This window comes from Megascapheus bottae, chromosome 13, assembly GCF_031878675.1.
Source record: "Megascapheus bottae isolate mThoBot1 chromosome 13, mThoBot2.hap1, whole genome shotgun sequence".
NCBI lineage: Eukaryota > Metazoa > Chordata > Mammalia > Rodentia > Geomyidae > Megascapheus > Megascapheus bottae.
Genome location: NC_143521.1, coordinates 7,487,489 through 7,502,151, shown reverse-complemented (window position 1 = coordinate 7,502,151; position 14,663 = coordinate 7,487,489). Strand labels below are relative to the sequence as shown.

The following is a 14,663-nucleotide window of genomic DNA, read 5'->3' as shown; positions in this document are numbered from 1 at the left end:
CTCTTGGTGATTGCTGATGAACTCCTGTCTTCACTATAGAATCACAAGATGTTACCACACCACTAATAAATATATTCTCAAAGCCATAACTCACAGTGGGCTCCCGCTCTGAATTCAACAGTGGAGACTATAAAGGGTGCTGTCTTCCCTGGTTTACTGTCTCCCTCCATAGTCGCAGCTTGTTTTCTGGGTGAATTCTGACAATATTTACACTTAAACAACTGTGGAGGCATGTCATGGTTCTTCTCCTAATAGAACCTAACTTTTGCTCTTGTTTCTTTTCAAAGGCTAAGAAAGCTGAGAGCGCATCACATGATGATGAACCATCAAGTGGAGACAATTCAAGACTTCACAATGCTGGTGAGCAGGCGCTAAGCAGCTGTCTATAACACGGAAGGAAGAAAATGGAATCTATATCCTGGGACTTGCCCCTCCCTCTGCTTTTTTTTTTTTTTTTTCCCTGGTGTGAGCACTGGTGATCCAGCTAAGAGCCTGGGCACTATCCCTTTGCTTTCTGTCAAGGCTAGTTCTACTACTTGAGCCACTTCTCCATATCTGGCTTTCTGCTGGTTAACTGGAGATGAGTCATTGTGACCTTTCCTGCCCGTCCAGGTTGGCTTCAGATCCTGATCTTCACATCTAGACCTCCTCAATAGCTAGGATTAGAGGAGTGATCCACTGGTGTGGTTCCCAACTTTTCCCTTCCTTTGTGATGAAATTTCCCTCTCCCAGGTCTCCCCCCAAAATAACCCGGAAATTGTGATAGTTCTTGGGCATATTTGATAAACTATGAATGAGTGTATTTACAAACTGGAAGTTTGGTTTTAATTTTAGGAACAGGCTAGGCTCTTTCCAGCTATATCTTTTGGCTTCTGAGAAGAGTTAATTCTGCCTTATTTATTCTCAAATCTAGAAATTATTAATGGATTTAAATCCCATATTCAACACAAAATCTCATGCCTTATTTAAGTACTGAGCAATTTTCACAACATCTCCTGAGTAATTTTTACAACATCTCCCTAGGTTTTTTTCAGACTCTGTCTGTCTCGGGCAGACCAACAGGAACTGTTGCTTCTTTTTAGATCTCTACTACAAACGATTTCAAGAGAAATCTAAATTCTCCTGCAAAAGTCTGGGGCCTAGCCAGCTGCGGTGGCTCACACCTATAATCCTAGCCACTCAGGAGGCTGAGATTTGAAGATGAAGGTTCAAAGCCGGCCCAAGCACTACAAAGCCATGAGACTCTTTTCTCCAATTAATCTCTAGGAAATGGGAAGTGGCACTGTGGCTCAAGGATAGGGTGGTAGCCTTGAGCTGAAGAGCTCAGGGACAGCACCCAGGCCCAGAGGTAGGACTGTAGCTTTGAGCTGAAGAGCTCAGGGACAGCACCTAGGCCAAGAGTTCAAGGCTCATGATTGACCCCCCCCCAAAAAAAAGTCTGAGGCCAGAAGATTCTATTTAAAAATTAGTTCACCAATGAAAGTAGTTTATATTATTTTCCCCTTTTTAAGTTTTTCATATTTGCAACATTCTAACTTTCTCTCATATTAATGAAAATGAAGCTACTTGTCAGATGACTTTGCTTTCACTTTGTGTTCCCTTTCCAAACTTTTCCCTTAGACTCCTGTATAAACTTCCCATGTAAAAGAGGGCACATTTGCAAGGCAGAGCCACAGGGAAAAGCGCACTGTGTGTGCCAAGATCCAGCAACTTGTCCTCCAGCCAAACTCCTGGACCAAGTAAGTATTCCACCAAGCAATCCTTCAGCTATACCACAAAGCCAGGGATTTGATGAGATCCATGTGTTGGTGGAATGGGCCATGGGTGGGATTTAGATGAACATGCTAGCTTGCATTTGCATTTTCAATTTATCAGAACTAGGACTTAACCAAGGGCCTGTCACTTGCTCAGCTTGCTTGCTCACAGCTGGCACTCTACCAACTGAGTCATGCCTCCAGCCCGGATTTTTGCTAGTTAGAGAAGGAATTCCCCATCTTTTTGCTTAGGCTACCTTCAAACTATGATCTCGAGGTCTCAGAGTAGTTAGGATTACAAGCGAGAGCCACTGTTGCTCAGCTGAAAGTTGCTATTTCTGAAGTACATTTCTAGATTATTTATTAATTAATGTAATATTGATCTAGCCTAATCAAAGTATTTTTTACTGTGCTACAGAATATAACACTGATAGGTGGGTTATAGAACTCACTTTAAAATTCATTCTGCTCTCCATTCTCCTGAACTTATCGGGGGTTAAATTGTCATCACCTTTGATATAAATTGATTTTTGTGCCAAACCAAATGATTACATTTTAATAATCTCATCTGTCTGACTACATCTTTGACATTCTATAGGCTTTCATGAACAGATCACTGATCATGAAGTTTTGGCTCTATCAGCTTTTTCTCATGTCTTCTAGGCTTGTGGCACTGACAACCAGACCTATCCAAGTTCCTGTCACCTGTTTGCTACTAAATGCAGACTTGAAGGGACCAAAAAGGGACACCAACTGCAGCTGGATTATTTTGGAGCCTGCAAATGTATGACCCCCTCACTTCCACCAGCCACCACTTCTGGGAGGGTTTGGGGAAAATCTCCTGTATATGCAAATAAGAAAACACTGATGGAGTTATGAACTCAAGCTGCCCACTCAAATCAACTGGAAAGACAAAGCATAAAAGCAAATCCCAGGCCTCAGTCATGGGAGACTGTGATTTATTTGGACTGGGTTGGAACACTAGGGTTTTTTTTGGTTGTTTTTTTACATTTGTTTTTCAAGTAACCTAGACAATTCTAACATGGCTCAGAAACACCATGATAATGTGATTCACTTAGTAGACATGAAATGCTGGGATTTTACTAAATTATTGTCTCTCTCCCCAATTAAAGTCTTTGCCAAAAAGTTTTATTCTTCCAGAAGTTTTATTTTTTTTTAAGTTGTCTTTCTTCCCCTGGATGCTCTCAATTGTGTTTGGCTCTTGTGGAAAATAACTGATTCTCCATATTAGCAGCACTCAGTGGGCACTGAGTCTGCACTGTCAGTCTCCAGAGGTTGCTAAGTTCCTAGTATGAGGATTTGCCATAGGACAGAAGTAAAGCCCACAGATCACAATGTACTTTCTGCTTATTACAGCTATTCCTGCTTGCACGGATTTTGAAGTGGCTCAGTTTCCCCTACGGATGAGAGACTGGCTCAAGAATATTCTCGTGCAGCTTTATGAACCAAATCCTAAACATGCAGGACATCTAAATGAGAAGCAGAGAAATAAAGTAAGTTATTCATGGATATACTTTACCTGGGGAAAAAGAAGGGTGCACAGCGGCAGGGACCCACACCTGATCAGCCTACACAGATTAGCACTGGAATGATGGTTACCATTCATGCCACAAGACTGGGGACACTGCCAAACTCCCCATCCCGTCCAAGGGGCTGTTTCATTCATACACAGAGCAAGCTGCAATTGAGCAATGTTAACCTACACTCAGCATTTATATTGCCAGGCCCTGCGCAGGTTAGGCTTCCATTACCATGACAACTACCTAGACTAATGCAACTTAAAAAGAAGAAAGGCTTATGTTAGCACAGAGTTTTGAAGATAATTGATTGATTGGCTCCATTCTTTTGGGACTTGTGTAGAGGCCACATATCTTGAAGTACATGATGAGGCAAGCTGGGGTGAAACAAAAGAAAAAAGAGGAGGGGCCAAAATATGCCCCCACTTGAGTCAAAGACTTTCAGTAGGGCCCTATCTCCTGAAAGATCCACTGCTTCCCTATAGTGCCAAGGGCTAAGGATTCCAAACACATAATCTTTGGGGGCCATTAGATCCAAACTCTAGCAGGCCCATACTCACAGGCCAGACAGAGAGGAATGATGAATGATACAAGGAAATGAATGAATGATGAATGAAGGAATGATACAAGGCCAAGCCTTGATTCCTAATGTCAGTAATACATTACATTTTTAAGCACAAAATATTGATTGCAGAAAAAAATTCATTCATTTGATAGTTATTGAGTACACATTAGATGCCAGGAATTTCTTTAAGTTTTGAAGATTTCGCTAAGACACAAACAATACATCTGCCTTTACAAGTTTACACTCAAGGCAGCGAGACATATAAGTACATGTTTGGGTATAAAGACAAAATTTTTTTCATAGAGCATGCCAAGTACTGTAAAATATTCTATGGAGAAAAGAGAAGGAAGGGTTGAGAGCTGGTGTTGAGTAGTAGAGGATTTGTCTGATAATCGTGAGGAGGAAGAGAGGAAAGGAAGAAGGGAGAGATAGAAGAGAAGTGGAATGGATATTAACAATGATTTCACATGTAGTCATCATAGATGATAGTTGACCTTGACAGGTGGGTGTAACAGTAGGGTGGGTTTGAGGGAAGGAGGTTGGTGTAGATAGGGTTCAAGAAGTCCTAGCATCGTGGTACACATTGTAATACTAGCACTCAGGAGACTCATGAGTATGAAACCAGACTTGCCTACAGAGAGAAACTGTCAGAAATAGAGAAGAAAGAAAAGGAGGAAAGAGAAGCAGCAGTATAGAGAGTACTTTTGAGGAGTAAAGGGAAACGGAATAGGCACTAGAGAAGAAAGTTTTGGAGTCCAGACTACCTAAAGATAATAAAAAAAATATTTTCTTGAAAAAAGAAGAGACAGAGATTATAGTTAACTGCTATAGATTTTTACTGAGTAGGTGTTCCAGCTAGATGAAAGGGCTTGGATTAGTAGCACCGACAGTACATTGTTGATAACAGGGAGAGAAGTTGGTAGACTCGGTCGTGGCAACAGCTCTGTCTGTCCCCAAAGGCTCAGTGAAATAGGTGACACAACAACCTCAGAGCTCATATAAGTGGTTCATGAATGCTTCCTATTCTTCCTCCTTACCACAATGTCACAGGCAGCGCTGAGATCCCTAGGGAGGAAAGAGGAGAGTTTCTACAGGGGAGCAGGGGACAGCCAAGCAGCAATTAGAACTAAGCTGAGACTCAGCAAGGACTGCATGAGAACAGAGAGAATTTAAAATGGAGTCTGCTAGTAGGAAAGGAATAGACTTTTCACTAAACAATAAAAGAAATTTACCTAAATCAGTTCATGTTTTTAAAAAAATATATATAGCCTTCTCCCAGTTTTAAGGAATGTAGAGCCGATTTTCTTTTGTATTTTTTAAATTTTATATTTCTGTCAGGATGATGTATGGAGGGGTTACAGTTACATTTATAAGGTAGTGAGTACATTACTTCTTGCACATTTTTTGAAAAAAGGATTAAAAGGCAAGTTTTTGAAAGCTGTAAGTTGTAGCTGTTACTTTAAAAACCATCACACACACACACACACACACACACACACACACACACAATTATAAAAACAAAACAGGTAAAAAGCTACGATCCAGCTGCTAGTGGCTTATGCCTATAAAACTAACTATTCAAGAGGCTCAGATATGAGGATCATAATTCAAAGGTATCCCTGATGGGAAACTCCATGGGACTCTTATCTCTATTTAACCAGCAAAGGGCAGGGGGGTGGGTGGGCGGGAACAATTCTAAGTGTAGTTAAAATACTAGAGCACTAGATTTGAGCAGAAAAAGCCAAGAGCTCAAGTCTTGAGTTCCAAGGCCAATAACAGCACCAAAGGGAAAAGAAAGATAGAGAAAAAGAGAGAGACAGAGAGAGAGAGAGAGAGAGACAGAGAATGAGAGAGGAAGAAAGGAGAGAAAGAAAGGAAAGAAGAGAGAAAGAAAGAAAGAAAGAAAGAAAGAAAGAAAGACAGAAAGAAAAGAAAGAGGAAGAAAGAAAGAAAAAAGAGGGAGGGAGGGAGGGAAGAAGGAAGGAAGGAAGGAAGGAAGGAAGGAAGGAAGGAAGGAAGGAAGGAAGGGAGAAAAGAAAAACTATAGTATTAATTAGAAGGCATTATTTTTGTGCTGGGCATGGTTTCCTCTGTATTATTGTTAACCTTCAAGTACATGTTAATAAATGACAATTTCATTACCCTTGTCTGATACTGTGATCGTGTTCTTCCTTTTAATCGTAGGTCAAGAAAATTTACCTGGATGAAAAGAGACTCTTGGCTGGGGACCACCCCATTGAACTTCTCCTAAGGGACTTCAAGAAGAACTACCACATGTATGTGTATCCTGTGCACTGGCAGTTTAATGAGCTTGACCAGCATCCCAAGGACAGGTAAAAACTCTATGTCCCTACTTCTTGGTCACTCACTCACTTAATGATATCTATGCAAAACAGAAATTAAGATAGAATCCAGAAATTTCCAAGTTCCATTTAGGAACAATAAGATGATCAAGAATCATGGTTAAGAGTCTAAGCATAGAACTGCCTTCAAAACAACAGAATTCAAGGCCAAGTATGGTGACAGATTTCTATCATTCCAGCTCTGCGGGAGGACAAATTGGGGAAAATATCAGTTCAAGGACAATCTGGATACAACATTAATAAGGAAGACAAACATTGGTGGCTATTGCCTATAATCCTAGCTACTTGAATGGATGAGACCTGCAGAATCATGATTTAAAGCCAGTCCAAGAAGCAAAGTCTATGAGATGTCATCTCCAATTAACTAACAAAATTCTAAACTTGGAGATGTGGCTCAAGTGATAGAATGCCTTCTGTGAACAAGAAAGCTGACTGAGTGTGAGGGCCTGAGTTTAAGCCATGGTACTGTGTGTACACCCCCCCACACACACACACACTAATGGAAAAAAACTAACTAGGCAAGGTAATTCACACCTATAATTCCAGATGTTCAGGGGACAGAGATAGGAGAATTGAAATCCAAAGTTGACATAGATGAACGTACACAATCCTATTTGAAAAATAAACTAAAGCAAAGGGGGCTTAGGGCATGGTGAAAATATTAGAGTGCTTGGATAGTGCTCTGAATTCCAATCCCATAGTTCAAACTTTGGTATTGCTAAGAAAAAAGAACAGAATATGACTACATTTCAAGCTCCCAAGTTTACAGATGAAAGTCTGACTTCCTATACTTGGCCTTTCTCGTTCTTGAGCCTATGTTCTCAAGCCAATCTGATTGGCTCAACTTGGGTCAAGTGCCTACATCTGGAACAACCTAGTACAGTTACTGGACTGTGTAAGCGTTATTGCTGTGTGTACATCTATACATTGAGGGGGGCATTGAGTTCTCTCACAGATTTTTACCTGTATACTCTTTATGTGGTCACTACAGCAATCCAGAGGAAGGCTAATGTCCCTAGAGATTCTGAAACTTCAATCTGCATACATAGACTGCTCATTAACATGCTGCCATTTCTCTCTTGCAGAGTCCTGACGCATTCCGAGCTGGCTCCTCTGCGGGCATCACTGGTACCCCTGGAGCACTGTATCACCCGCTTCTTTGAGGAGTGTGACCCCAACAAGGATAAACACATCACTTTGAAGGAATGGGGCCACTGCTTTGGAATTAAAGAAGGTAAATTCAAAGATCAGCTCAAGCAGGGTATTGTCTTCTACCACAGCAACTCTGAGCCCTGCAGGCCTGGGAGAGACATTTGGTGGTAGTGTTTCGATTCTGACAGCCCCATGCAAGGATCGTCGCAGGGTCATTATTTTGACAGGTTTTCACCAGCATATAATAGCTGCACAAGGCAGGATTTCATTATGACATTTCAATAGACGCCTAGAATGCATCCTGATTGAATTGACCCCTCCATTACTCTCCCTTATCTCTCCTGCCTTCTTCTTAAAACAGTGTCATTTCATTGTGCTGTTTCCCTGGTAGTCCTGGGGGTTTGGATTCGTGCCCTTGTACTTGATAGGCTAGCATTCTACCACTTGAATAATTCCTCAAGCCCTGCTTTTTTTTTTTTTTTTTGCCAGTCCTGGGCTTGAGCTCAGGGCCTGAGCCCTGTTCTTGGACTTTCTCAAGGGTAGAGCTCTACCACTTGAGCCTCAGCACCACTTCCATCTTTTTTCTATGCATGTGGTACTGAGGAATTGAACCCAGGTCTTTGTGCATGCTAGGCAAGCACTCTACCACTAGGCCAAACTCCCGGCCCCCATTGCTCTGTTTTCATACACATATATAAATATACTTCAACCATAGTCACTCTCATTCACTCCCCTCTTCAATATAGTTTACCCACCACCCTATAGTCTGACTTCCCTGCCATTCTTTTTTCCCCTATTTCTTACCTATGTTAATTTTGTAAAGGAGTCTTACCACAGTGATTCAAGCTATGTATCATTAACTCACATTATCCTCATCTGTTTCTCCTTTCCCATCCTTTGTCCCTGCTACTTAATTCTCACTACATTTCTTTATGCTGTCTTCATACATTGAAGCCATGTATTTTGTGATTTGACTCATCCAGCATTCTCCTTTCATCTCCCCAGGGATGAGGTTTGTAAGGTTTGGCATTCAGACAGTCTGGTTTGGGAGGATAGCAGGCATGAGTATGTATTGAGGTCTCAGCTGCTGGTTGAGCCTGTCAATGCAATGTGAATTCAGAGAGTTGTGCCAAGTTTCAGAAATCTTTATACTTGACTTTTACATCCTTCCTTAACCTTGCTTATATGAGGAATGAAACCACAAATCTGTTTCGTACAATGGGAGGTATCAGAAGACACCCGAGATTCATTGCCAGCTCACTGACAACTGCATCTTGCACCATAGATTGTGCCCATATACTCTTCTTGATTCCAAAATGACCCAATAATGCATTCTAATGGGGTAAAAGGATAAATCAATTCTTTTTCTATTCTTTCAATAGAGGAATTTAAATATAACCATTGTTAGGGCAGGTTATGTCTTAATCTATTTCATTATCTTTTCCTGGCTAATAGTTGCCTTTCATGAGATAACATGTTTTCAGTCCTCATACTCTGAAATATGTCCACAAACTAAATATTGAAACTGCTCACAGAAGGTAACTCAATAGTGAATGTGAAAATCTTAAGGGAGAGGCTTTATGGATGGAAATTCACAAGCCAGCATCCTGTGAGAACATACACATAGGATGAATGTTGTACCCAATCTGTGAAGAAAAGCTAGGTCATCAGAATTTCCAAAACAAAGGTCATCTGCACAAGCCTTGCTGTAAAAACTATTCTTCATACCACTGTATAAATGGCTTAAAATTAGAGAGCAAGAACTGAGAGTGTCCTGGGTACCAGTTGCTCATACCTATCAGCCCAGTTACTTAGGAGACTGAGATTTGAAGATCACAGTTCAAAGCCAGCCCAGGAAGGAATGTTCATGAAATTCTAATGAACCACAAAAAGCCAGAAGTGAAGAGGTAGAGCTCTTCCTTGAGCAAAAAAGCTAATACACATGCCTAGGCCCCACGTTCATGCCCTCATAGCAGCTCAAGAGAATGAACTGAGAGTACGCAGAGGTCATTTCTTCATAACTTCAGCAGCAGAAAGGGTTTGTCCTATTCCTCTACAATATTCGTGTGTGAGTGATACAAATAGTGAACAAACACATTATTTTGTCAGTATCTGTTCTTATTCTGTGTATTCACTGTCTCTGCTATATAACAGATTGTCCTGAATTTAGCATTTCAAAACTCAGTTTTCAAGGTCAGAAATCTGGAAGTAGCTTAGTGGTTCTGAGTTAGAATCAAGTCTCAGCATGTCTCAGCAAGGGATGAAGAATCTGCTTTGACTTACTCATCTGGCTATTTGCAGGAGGCATTTCTTCATAGATAGTGGAGAGAAAGGGGACAGAGAAAGAGAGAGAGAGACAGAGACAGAGAGAGGGAAGAGAGAGAGAGAGGCAGAGATACGGAGACAGAGGGGGGGGGGAAACACTACAACTGTGTATATTCTGTTCATCACATTGGACAAGGCTGCAACATTATGGGAAAAGACCACAGACTATGAAGAATGAAGGACCCTTGGCAATTACCTTGGAAACTGGACTATTTTAGCACTGATATGAAATTAGTAAGCTATTAAGGCCTAGACTGAAAAAAATTGTGTATTTCCTTTCTAACTATTCAACAAGCAGAGTACTTACATAAACGCATTCATGTGCCTGGAAATAGGTCACTGCTGTGTTTTCTAACTTCCCTGATGAAATACACCCAAATGCAGTTCCCCCCACCCTGCTCACACCATCATTATCAGGCGGGGAAAACTTGGCCAGGATAGGACAGCTTTCTGAATGACCTTTTATGGGACATGTGGTTTCAAAGGCCTGATAAAAAAGACAAACTGGAATAGTGGCCATCCATTAAGGAAAATAGCTGGGCTTTCGTAAAGCTCCTGGAAGCTCTTCAGCACACCAGCTTGCCTGGCCTTGTACTGGGAGGTCGTCTAGGAGGAGCAGAAAAGGCTTACAAAGTCCAGTGACTTGCCAAGCTTCTAATGATCTTGTTTATGCACTGTGGCTTGGTTATTATGTTATTTTGAAAGGGAAAAAATTATCACATCAAAATACCACTGAAATAGATATTACTGAGTGAGAATAAGTAAACAAGTTGCAGATTTAGGGTATAGTAGAGAATGTTAACACACACACACACACACACACACACACACACGCACACTCACACACATTTATTTATAAGTGTATCCTTCCTTTCCTCAAGGCTGAGAAATTCACAAGAAAACCTAATTATTAGTCAATGGTTTTTTTGGATGTATCTATTTATGATAAGCACTAGATGGGATCAAATATTCAAATAGCCTAGCTCTGTCATCCAGTGGCTATGCGCTTTATGTGTACCACTTATCCTCAGTGAGTCTCATTTTCTTTATCTATGTAAGTGGGGTTCAATTAAGTGGTAGAGGAATCTTCATGTACCATGTATGACATCTCTCCATGTTAAGCTTTTGGAAATCCTTCCAGAATTTACCTAACAAGCTAAATTAGTTCATGCAGGTCCTACTAAATCAATTAAAGACTAAGTCAATTAAAAAAGTGCTTGGGAATTACCCAACAACACAGTGATTTCTCAGGGTTTGAATTCAACAAAGAGTCCTCTGGCTACATTATGAGGAAGTCAGAGAACAGCTGAGAAGATGGGATAAATCCAGACAAGTTGATGTGAACTGGACCAAAAAAGGAAATTGTGGGGAAAGAGAGAAGTGATACATTCAAGAGGAAAATAGAAGTCTTGAGACAGAGGAAATCTTGAGCACAGGTAAAGGAATTTGCTTTAAAGTCAATAGAGACAAGCACTAGTGGCTTGCCTGTAATTCTAGCTACTCAGAAGGCGGAGCTATGGGGATTGTGACACAAGCCAGTCTGGGCAGGAAAAGTCCTGAGATACTTATCTAAGTACCAAAAAAGCCAGAAGTGGAGCTGCAGTTCAAGTAGCAGAGTGCTAGCCTTGAGTAAAAAAGCTCAAGGACAGTGACCAGGTCTTGAATTCAAACCTCAGAACCAGCAATCCCCTACACACACACACACACACACACACACACACACACACACACACACACACACACACACACGGCAACAGAATGACTTTTCTAGCCTGAACAACAGAAAAAAATAGACAAAAAGTATGCCTGTAAATATAAATTTGTAAGTAATGAAATTAGTATCTTCTTTTTACAAGTGAAGCAAGTATTCAAAGAAATATATTGAAGCCTCTCTTTCTCTCTCTATATATACATTTTCTCTAGTATATATATATATATATATATATATATATGCTTTCTGGGCTAAAGACTTATTATATCTGAACAGGAAAATTATCTTGTAAGTCAGACAGGCTACTAGTTTAGAGTGTTTCAAATTAATCTGCTGTAGGCAGGTGCTTTATGAAGACTGCAAAAATACACCCAAGTACTGCTGGGTGGCCCTTGGCAGAGGAGTGGTGTTTTATGCATTTCAGGATGCAGTCATCTCTTCATGTGGAAACAAGTTCTTCTACAAGCTACGCAGTTGGAGGCCTGTTTGAGCTGCCATTATATGTTACATTTCCATGAGAATATTTGGCACTATTGACTGGGCTCCCCTCCCCTGAGTCTCCCCTTTCTCTATCAGTAATTCTCAACTATGTGTACAGTTGCCTATTTGTTACAAATAGGGCCTAAGCCCAGAGGCAAGGGTCTAGGTCACTGATGCTCAAGGAAGCGAGCTATATGAATGATTATGAAGATGAAAAGTTAAAGCATTTTAGAGTAAAGTGACTTTCTGGAAGATGGCAGATTAACAAAGGACAGATTATGTAATCCAGAGCAAGAGATGAAGGGCAACAGGAATCATGAAAGAGGTTACAGAAACAGAAGAGTAGTAAATTATGGCAACAGCCCACAGCTTTAATACTGATTCTCTGTCAAGAGTGAAGGAGACTAAAACCACAGCCACCGTGCAAGCCAGGAAGCCCTGATGACAACCCATTGGCTTTCCTAGCCATAGCATAAGCCCATGTCTCTCATGAGGCTTAAGTCTAGTGTGGGGATTCAATGGGCTAATGACTCCTCCTTTGCGAAGGCCACCCATGATGAAGAAATCCTTTACATAGCTTCCCTGAAGTACTATAGCCAGTATCTTCTTGAGAGGGGCTCATTGTTTGAGACTGAGTACTCTGGAGACCTGAAGACAAGGGATGTCACTACCGTGGGGACACTGCCAGGAGTCTGGATAGAAGATGCCACAAGAAGCAGCCATGGCAAGTGGGAGTGTCAGGTGTAGACTCTTGAGAAGTTTAAGCTGAGGCTGTGGAGGGTACAGTGGCCCGCTCCGTGGCAGGAGTGAACTCTATCACTGAGGATCTATCACTAGGGAGTGAGCTTTGAGTCAGAGCCTGTGGCCAGCAGATCACTCAGCCTATCTCTCTGCTGCACATGTTTGCTTGCAGGGCTGGACTGAGCACTGAGCGCAGTCTAGAAGATAGCTTGGTTTCCCCAGCCTCTGCCCTCCCAGAGGGTGGTGTACTGCTGGGTGGGAGTTGAAGTCCTGAAGCCAGTGGATAAAGTGGCAGGTGCCTCAGTTCTCCCCTGGCACACATATCAGTTTTTGTATGTTTCCCATCCTCTTCAATGCACTCTGAAGATATGCCATGGTCGGGATGCTCGCCATTCCTGGACACACAAACTAGGGGAAAGCCAGGGGTGGAGCCATGTGGCTCAAGTGGTAGAGTTCCAGCCTTGAGCAAAAAAGCTAAGGGGCAGCACCCAGGCCCTGAGTTCAAGCCCCAGTGCCAGCACACACACACACACACACACACACACACACACACACACACATACACACACACGCAGTACATTACAATACATATGTATGAAAATGTCACCATCAAAGCCCTTTATACAATTAGTTTAGACAAATTTTATATATGTACGTGTGTGGCATATATGCACAATGGGATTTTTATTTAGCCTCAAAGAAGAACAAAATAATCTCATTTTCAGGACTATGGATAGAACTGGGGAATCTAAGCAAAAATAAGTCAAAGTTAGAAAAAGAAGCATTCCATCTTTTGTTTCATATGTGTAATCTTTACAAAAAAAAAGACATGGAAGTAGTAGGGAGACTATGGGGGAAAAGAAAAGGGAACCTGTGATTGATATGGAGAAGGAAACGGGGTAAGTATAATAAAAGCACATTATACATGCATGAATATGTCATAATGGAACCCATTGTTTTCTACAATATGTGATCATAAAAGAGGAAAAATATGAGCAAAAGCACATGAGAGAAATACATTTTCAAAGCTCCCTAGGTGATGTGGATGCTATATTGGGACTGAAGATCATGTTTTTAGGCATTTCCTCAGATCCTAGATAGGACGCTGGCTGTTACTTCTCTAACAACTTTGTAAATGTTTTTTTGTTTTGTTTTGTTTTTGTTTTTACAGAAGACATAGATGAAAACCTCTTGTTTTGAATTCAGATTTGGAAGAATTCAAGCTTTCCAACATCCTCCTGTCTTTTCAGCACCTCTGAAATACATGCAGCTAGACTAGTAGATGTATCTTTAGCAAAATGTTTGCATGTAAGAGAAGAAAATGAGAGCAATTGCTTGCCAATGAAATATATGCACCGAGCATGCAATATTACCTTAAGAAATACAAACATGAAATGAAGTAAAGCCAATATATGTAGAAGAAATGCACACTATTTTAGATCAAGAGTTTGAGTCACAGTAATTTCACTTGCTGCATTAACTTTTAAAGTAATTACTAATTATAACCTTGAAAAACATTATGTGTTCATGTCGCCCATAATATCAGATATACTTCAAGAAAACAGAACATGGTGTTTTACGATTAACATGTATCACATTCAATATCTTAATAACATAATAAAAGAGTCTGTAAAATTCCAAAGGCTTATTCAAGTTTTTTATAACCAGATGTCTAAGCCCAACCCAAAGATTACACTTCATAGTTAATTATAATTGTGTATCCTAGACCTTTCTACTTGATAAATAAAGTGACTGAAATTGAACAAAAAGTACATGCCAGGTGCCAGTGGCTCAGCTCTTGAAATCCCAGTTTCTGAAGAGGCTGAGATATGAAGTCAGCCCAGGAAAACAAAGCCAAAGACTCTTATCTCCAATTACCTAGCAAAAAGCCAGAAATGAAGGTATGGCTCAAGTGGTAAAGCACTAAACATGGAAAAATTAAACAAGAATGCCAAGGCCCTGAATTCAAGCCCCAGTACTAGCATTAAAAAAAGTAGTAGACGGGGCCGGGATTTTGGCCTAGTGGTAGAGTGC

At 40.9% G+C, this 14,663-nt stretch overlaps 1 protein-coding gene across 1 annotated transcript in view; it reads left to right on the top strand.

Moving 5' to 3' along the window:
- The window catches only part of Sparcl1 (SPARC like 1), a 37,815-nt gene extending 23,544 nt beyond the window's left edge, over window positions 1-14,271 (top strand). Inside the window, exons 5-11 of the mRNA XM_090343230.1 lie at window positions 288-360; window positions 1,621-1,739; window positions 2,418-2,538; window positions 3,132-3,268; window positions 6,042-6,190; window positions 7,306-7,454; window positions 13,801-14,271. Coding sequence (XP_090199356.1) covers window positions 288-360; window positions 1,621-1,739; window positions 2,418-2,538; window positions 3,132-3,268; window positions 6,042-6,190; window positions 7,306-7,454; window positions 13,801-13,829 — 777 coding nt within the window. The 3' untranslated portion in view covers window positions 13,830-14,271. The remainder of the gene's footprint in view (window positions 1-287; window positions 361-1,620; window positions 1,740-2,417; window positions 2,539-3,131; window positions 3,269-6,041; window positions 6,191-7,305; window positions 7,455-13,800) is intronic.
- Window positions 14,272-14,663: the final 392 nt, after the last annotated feature.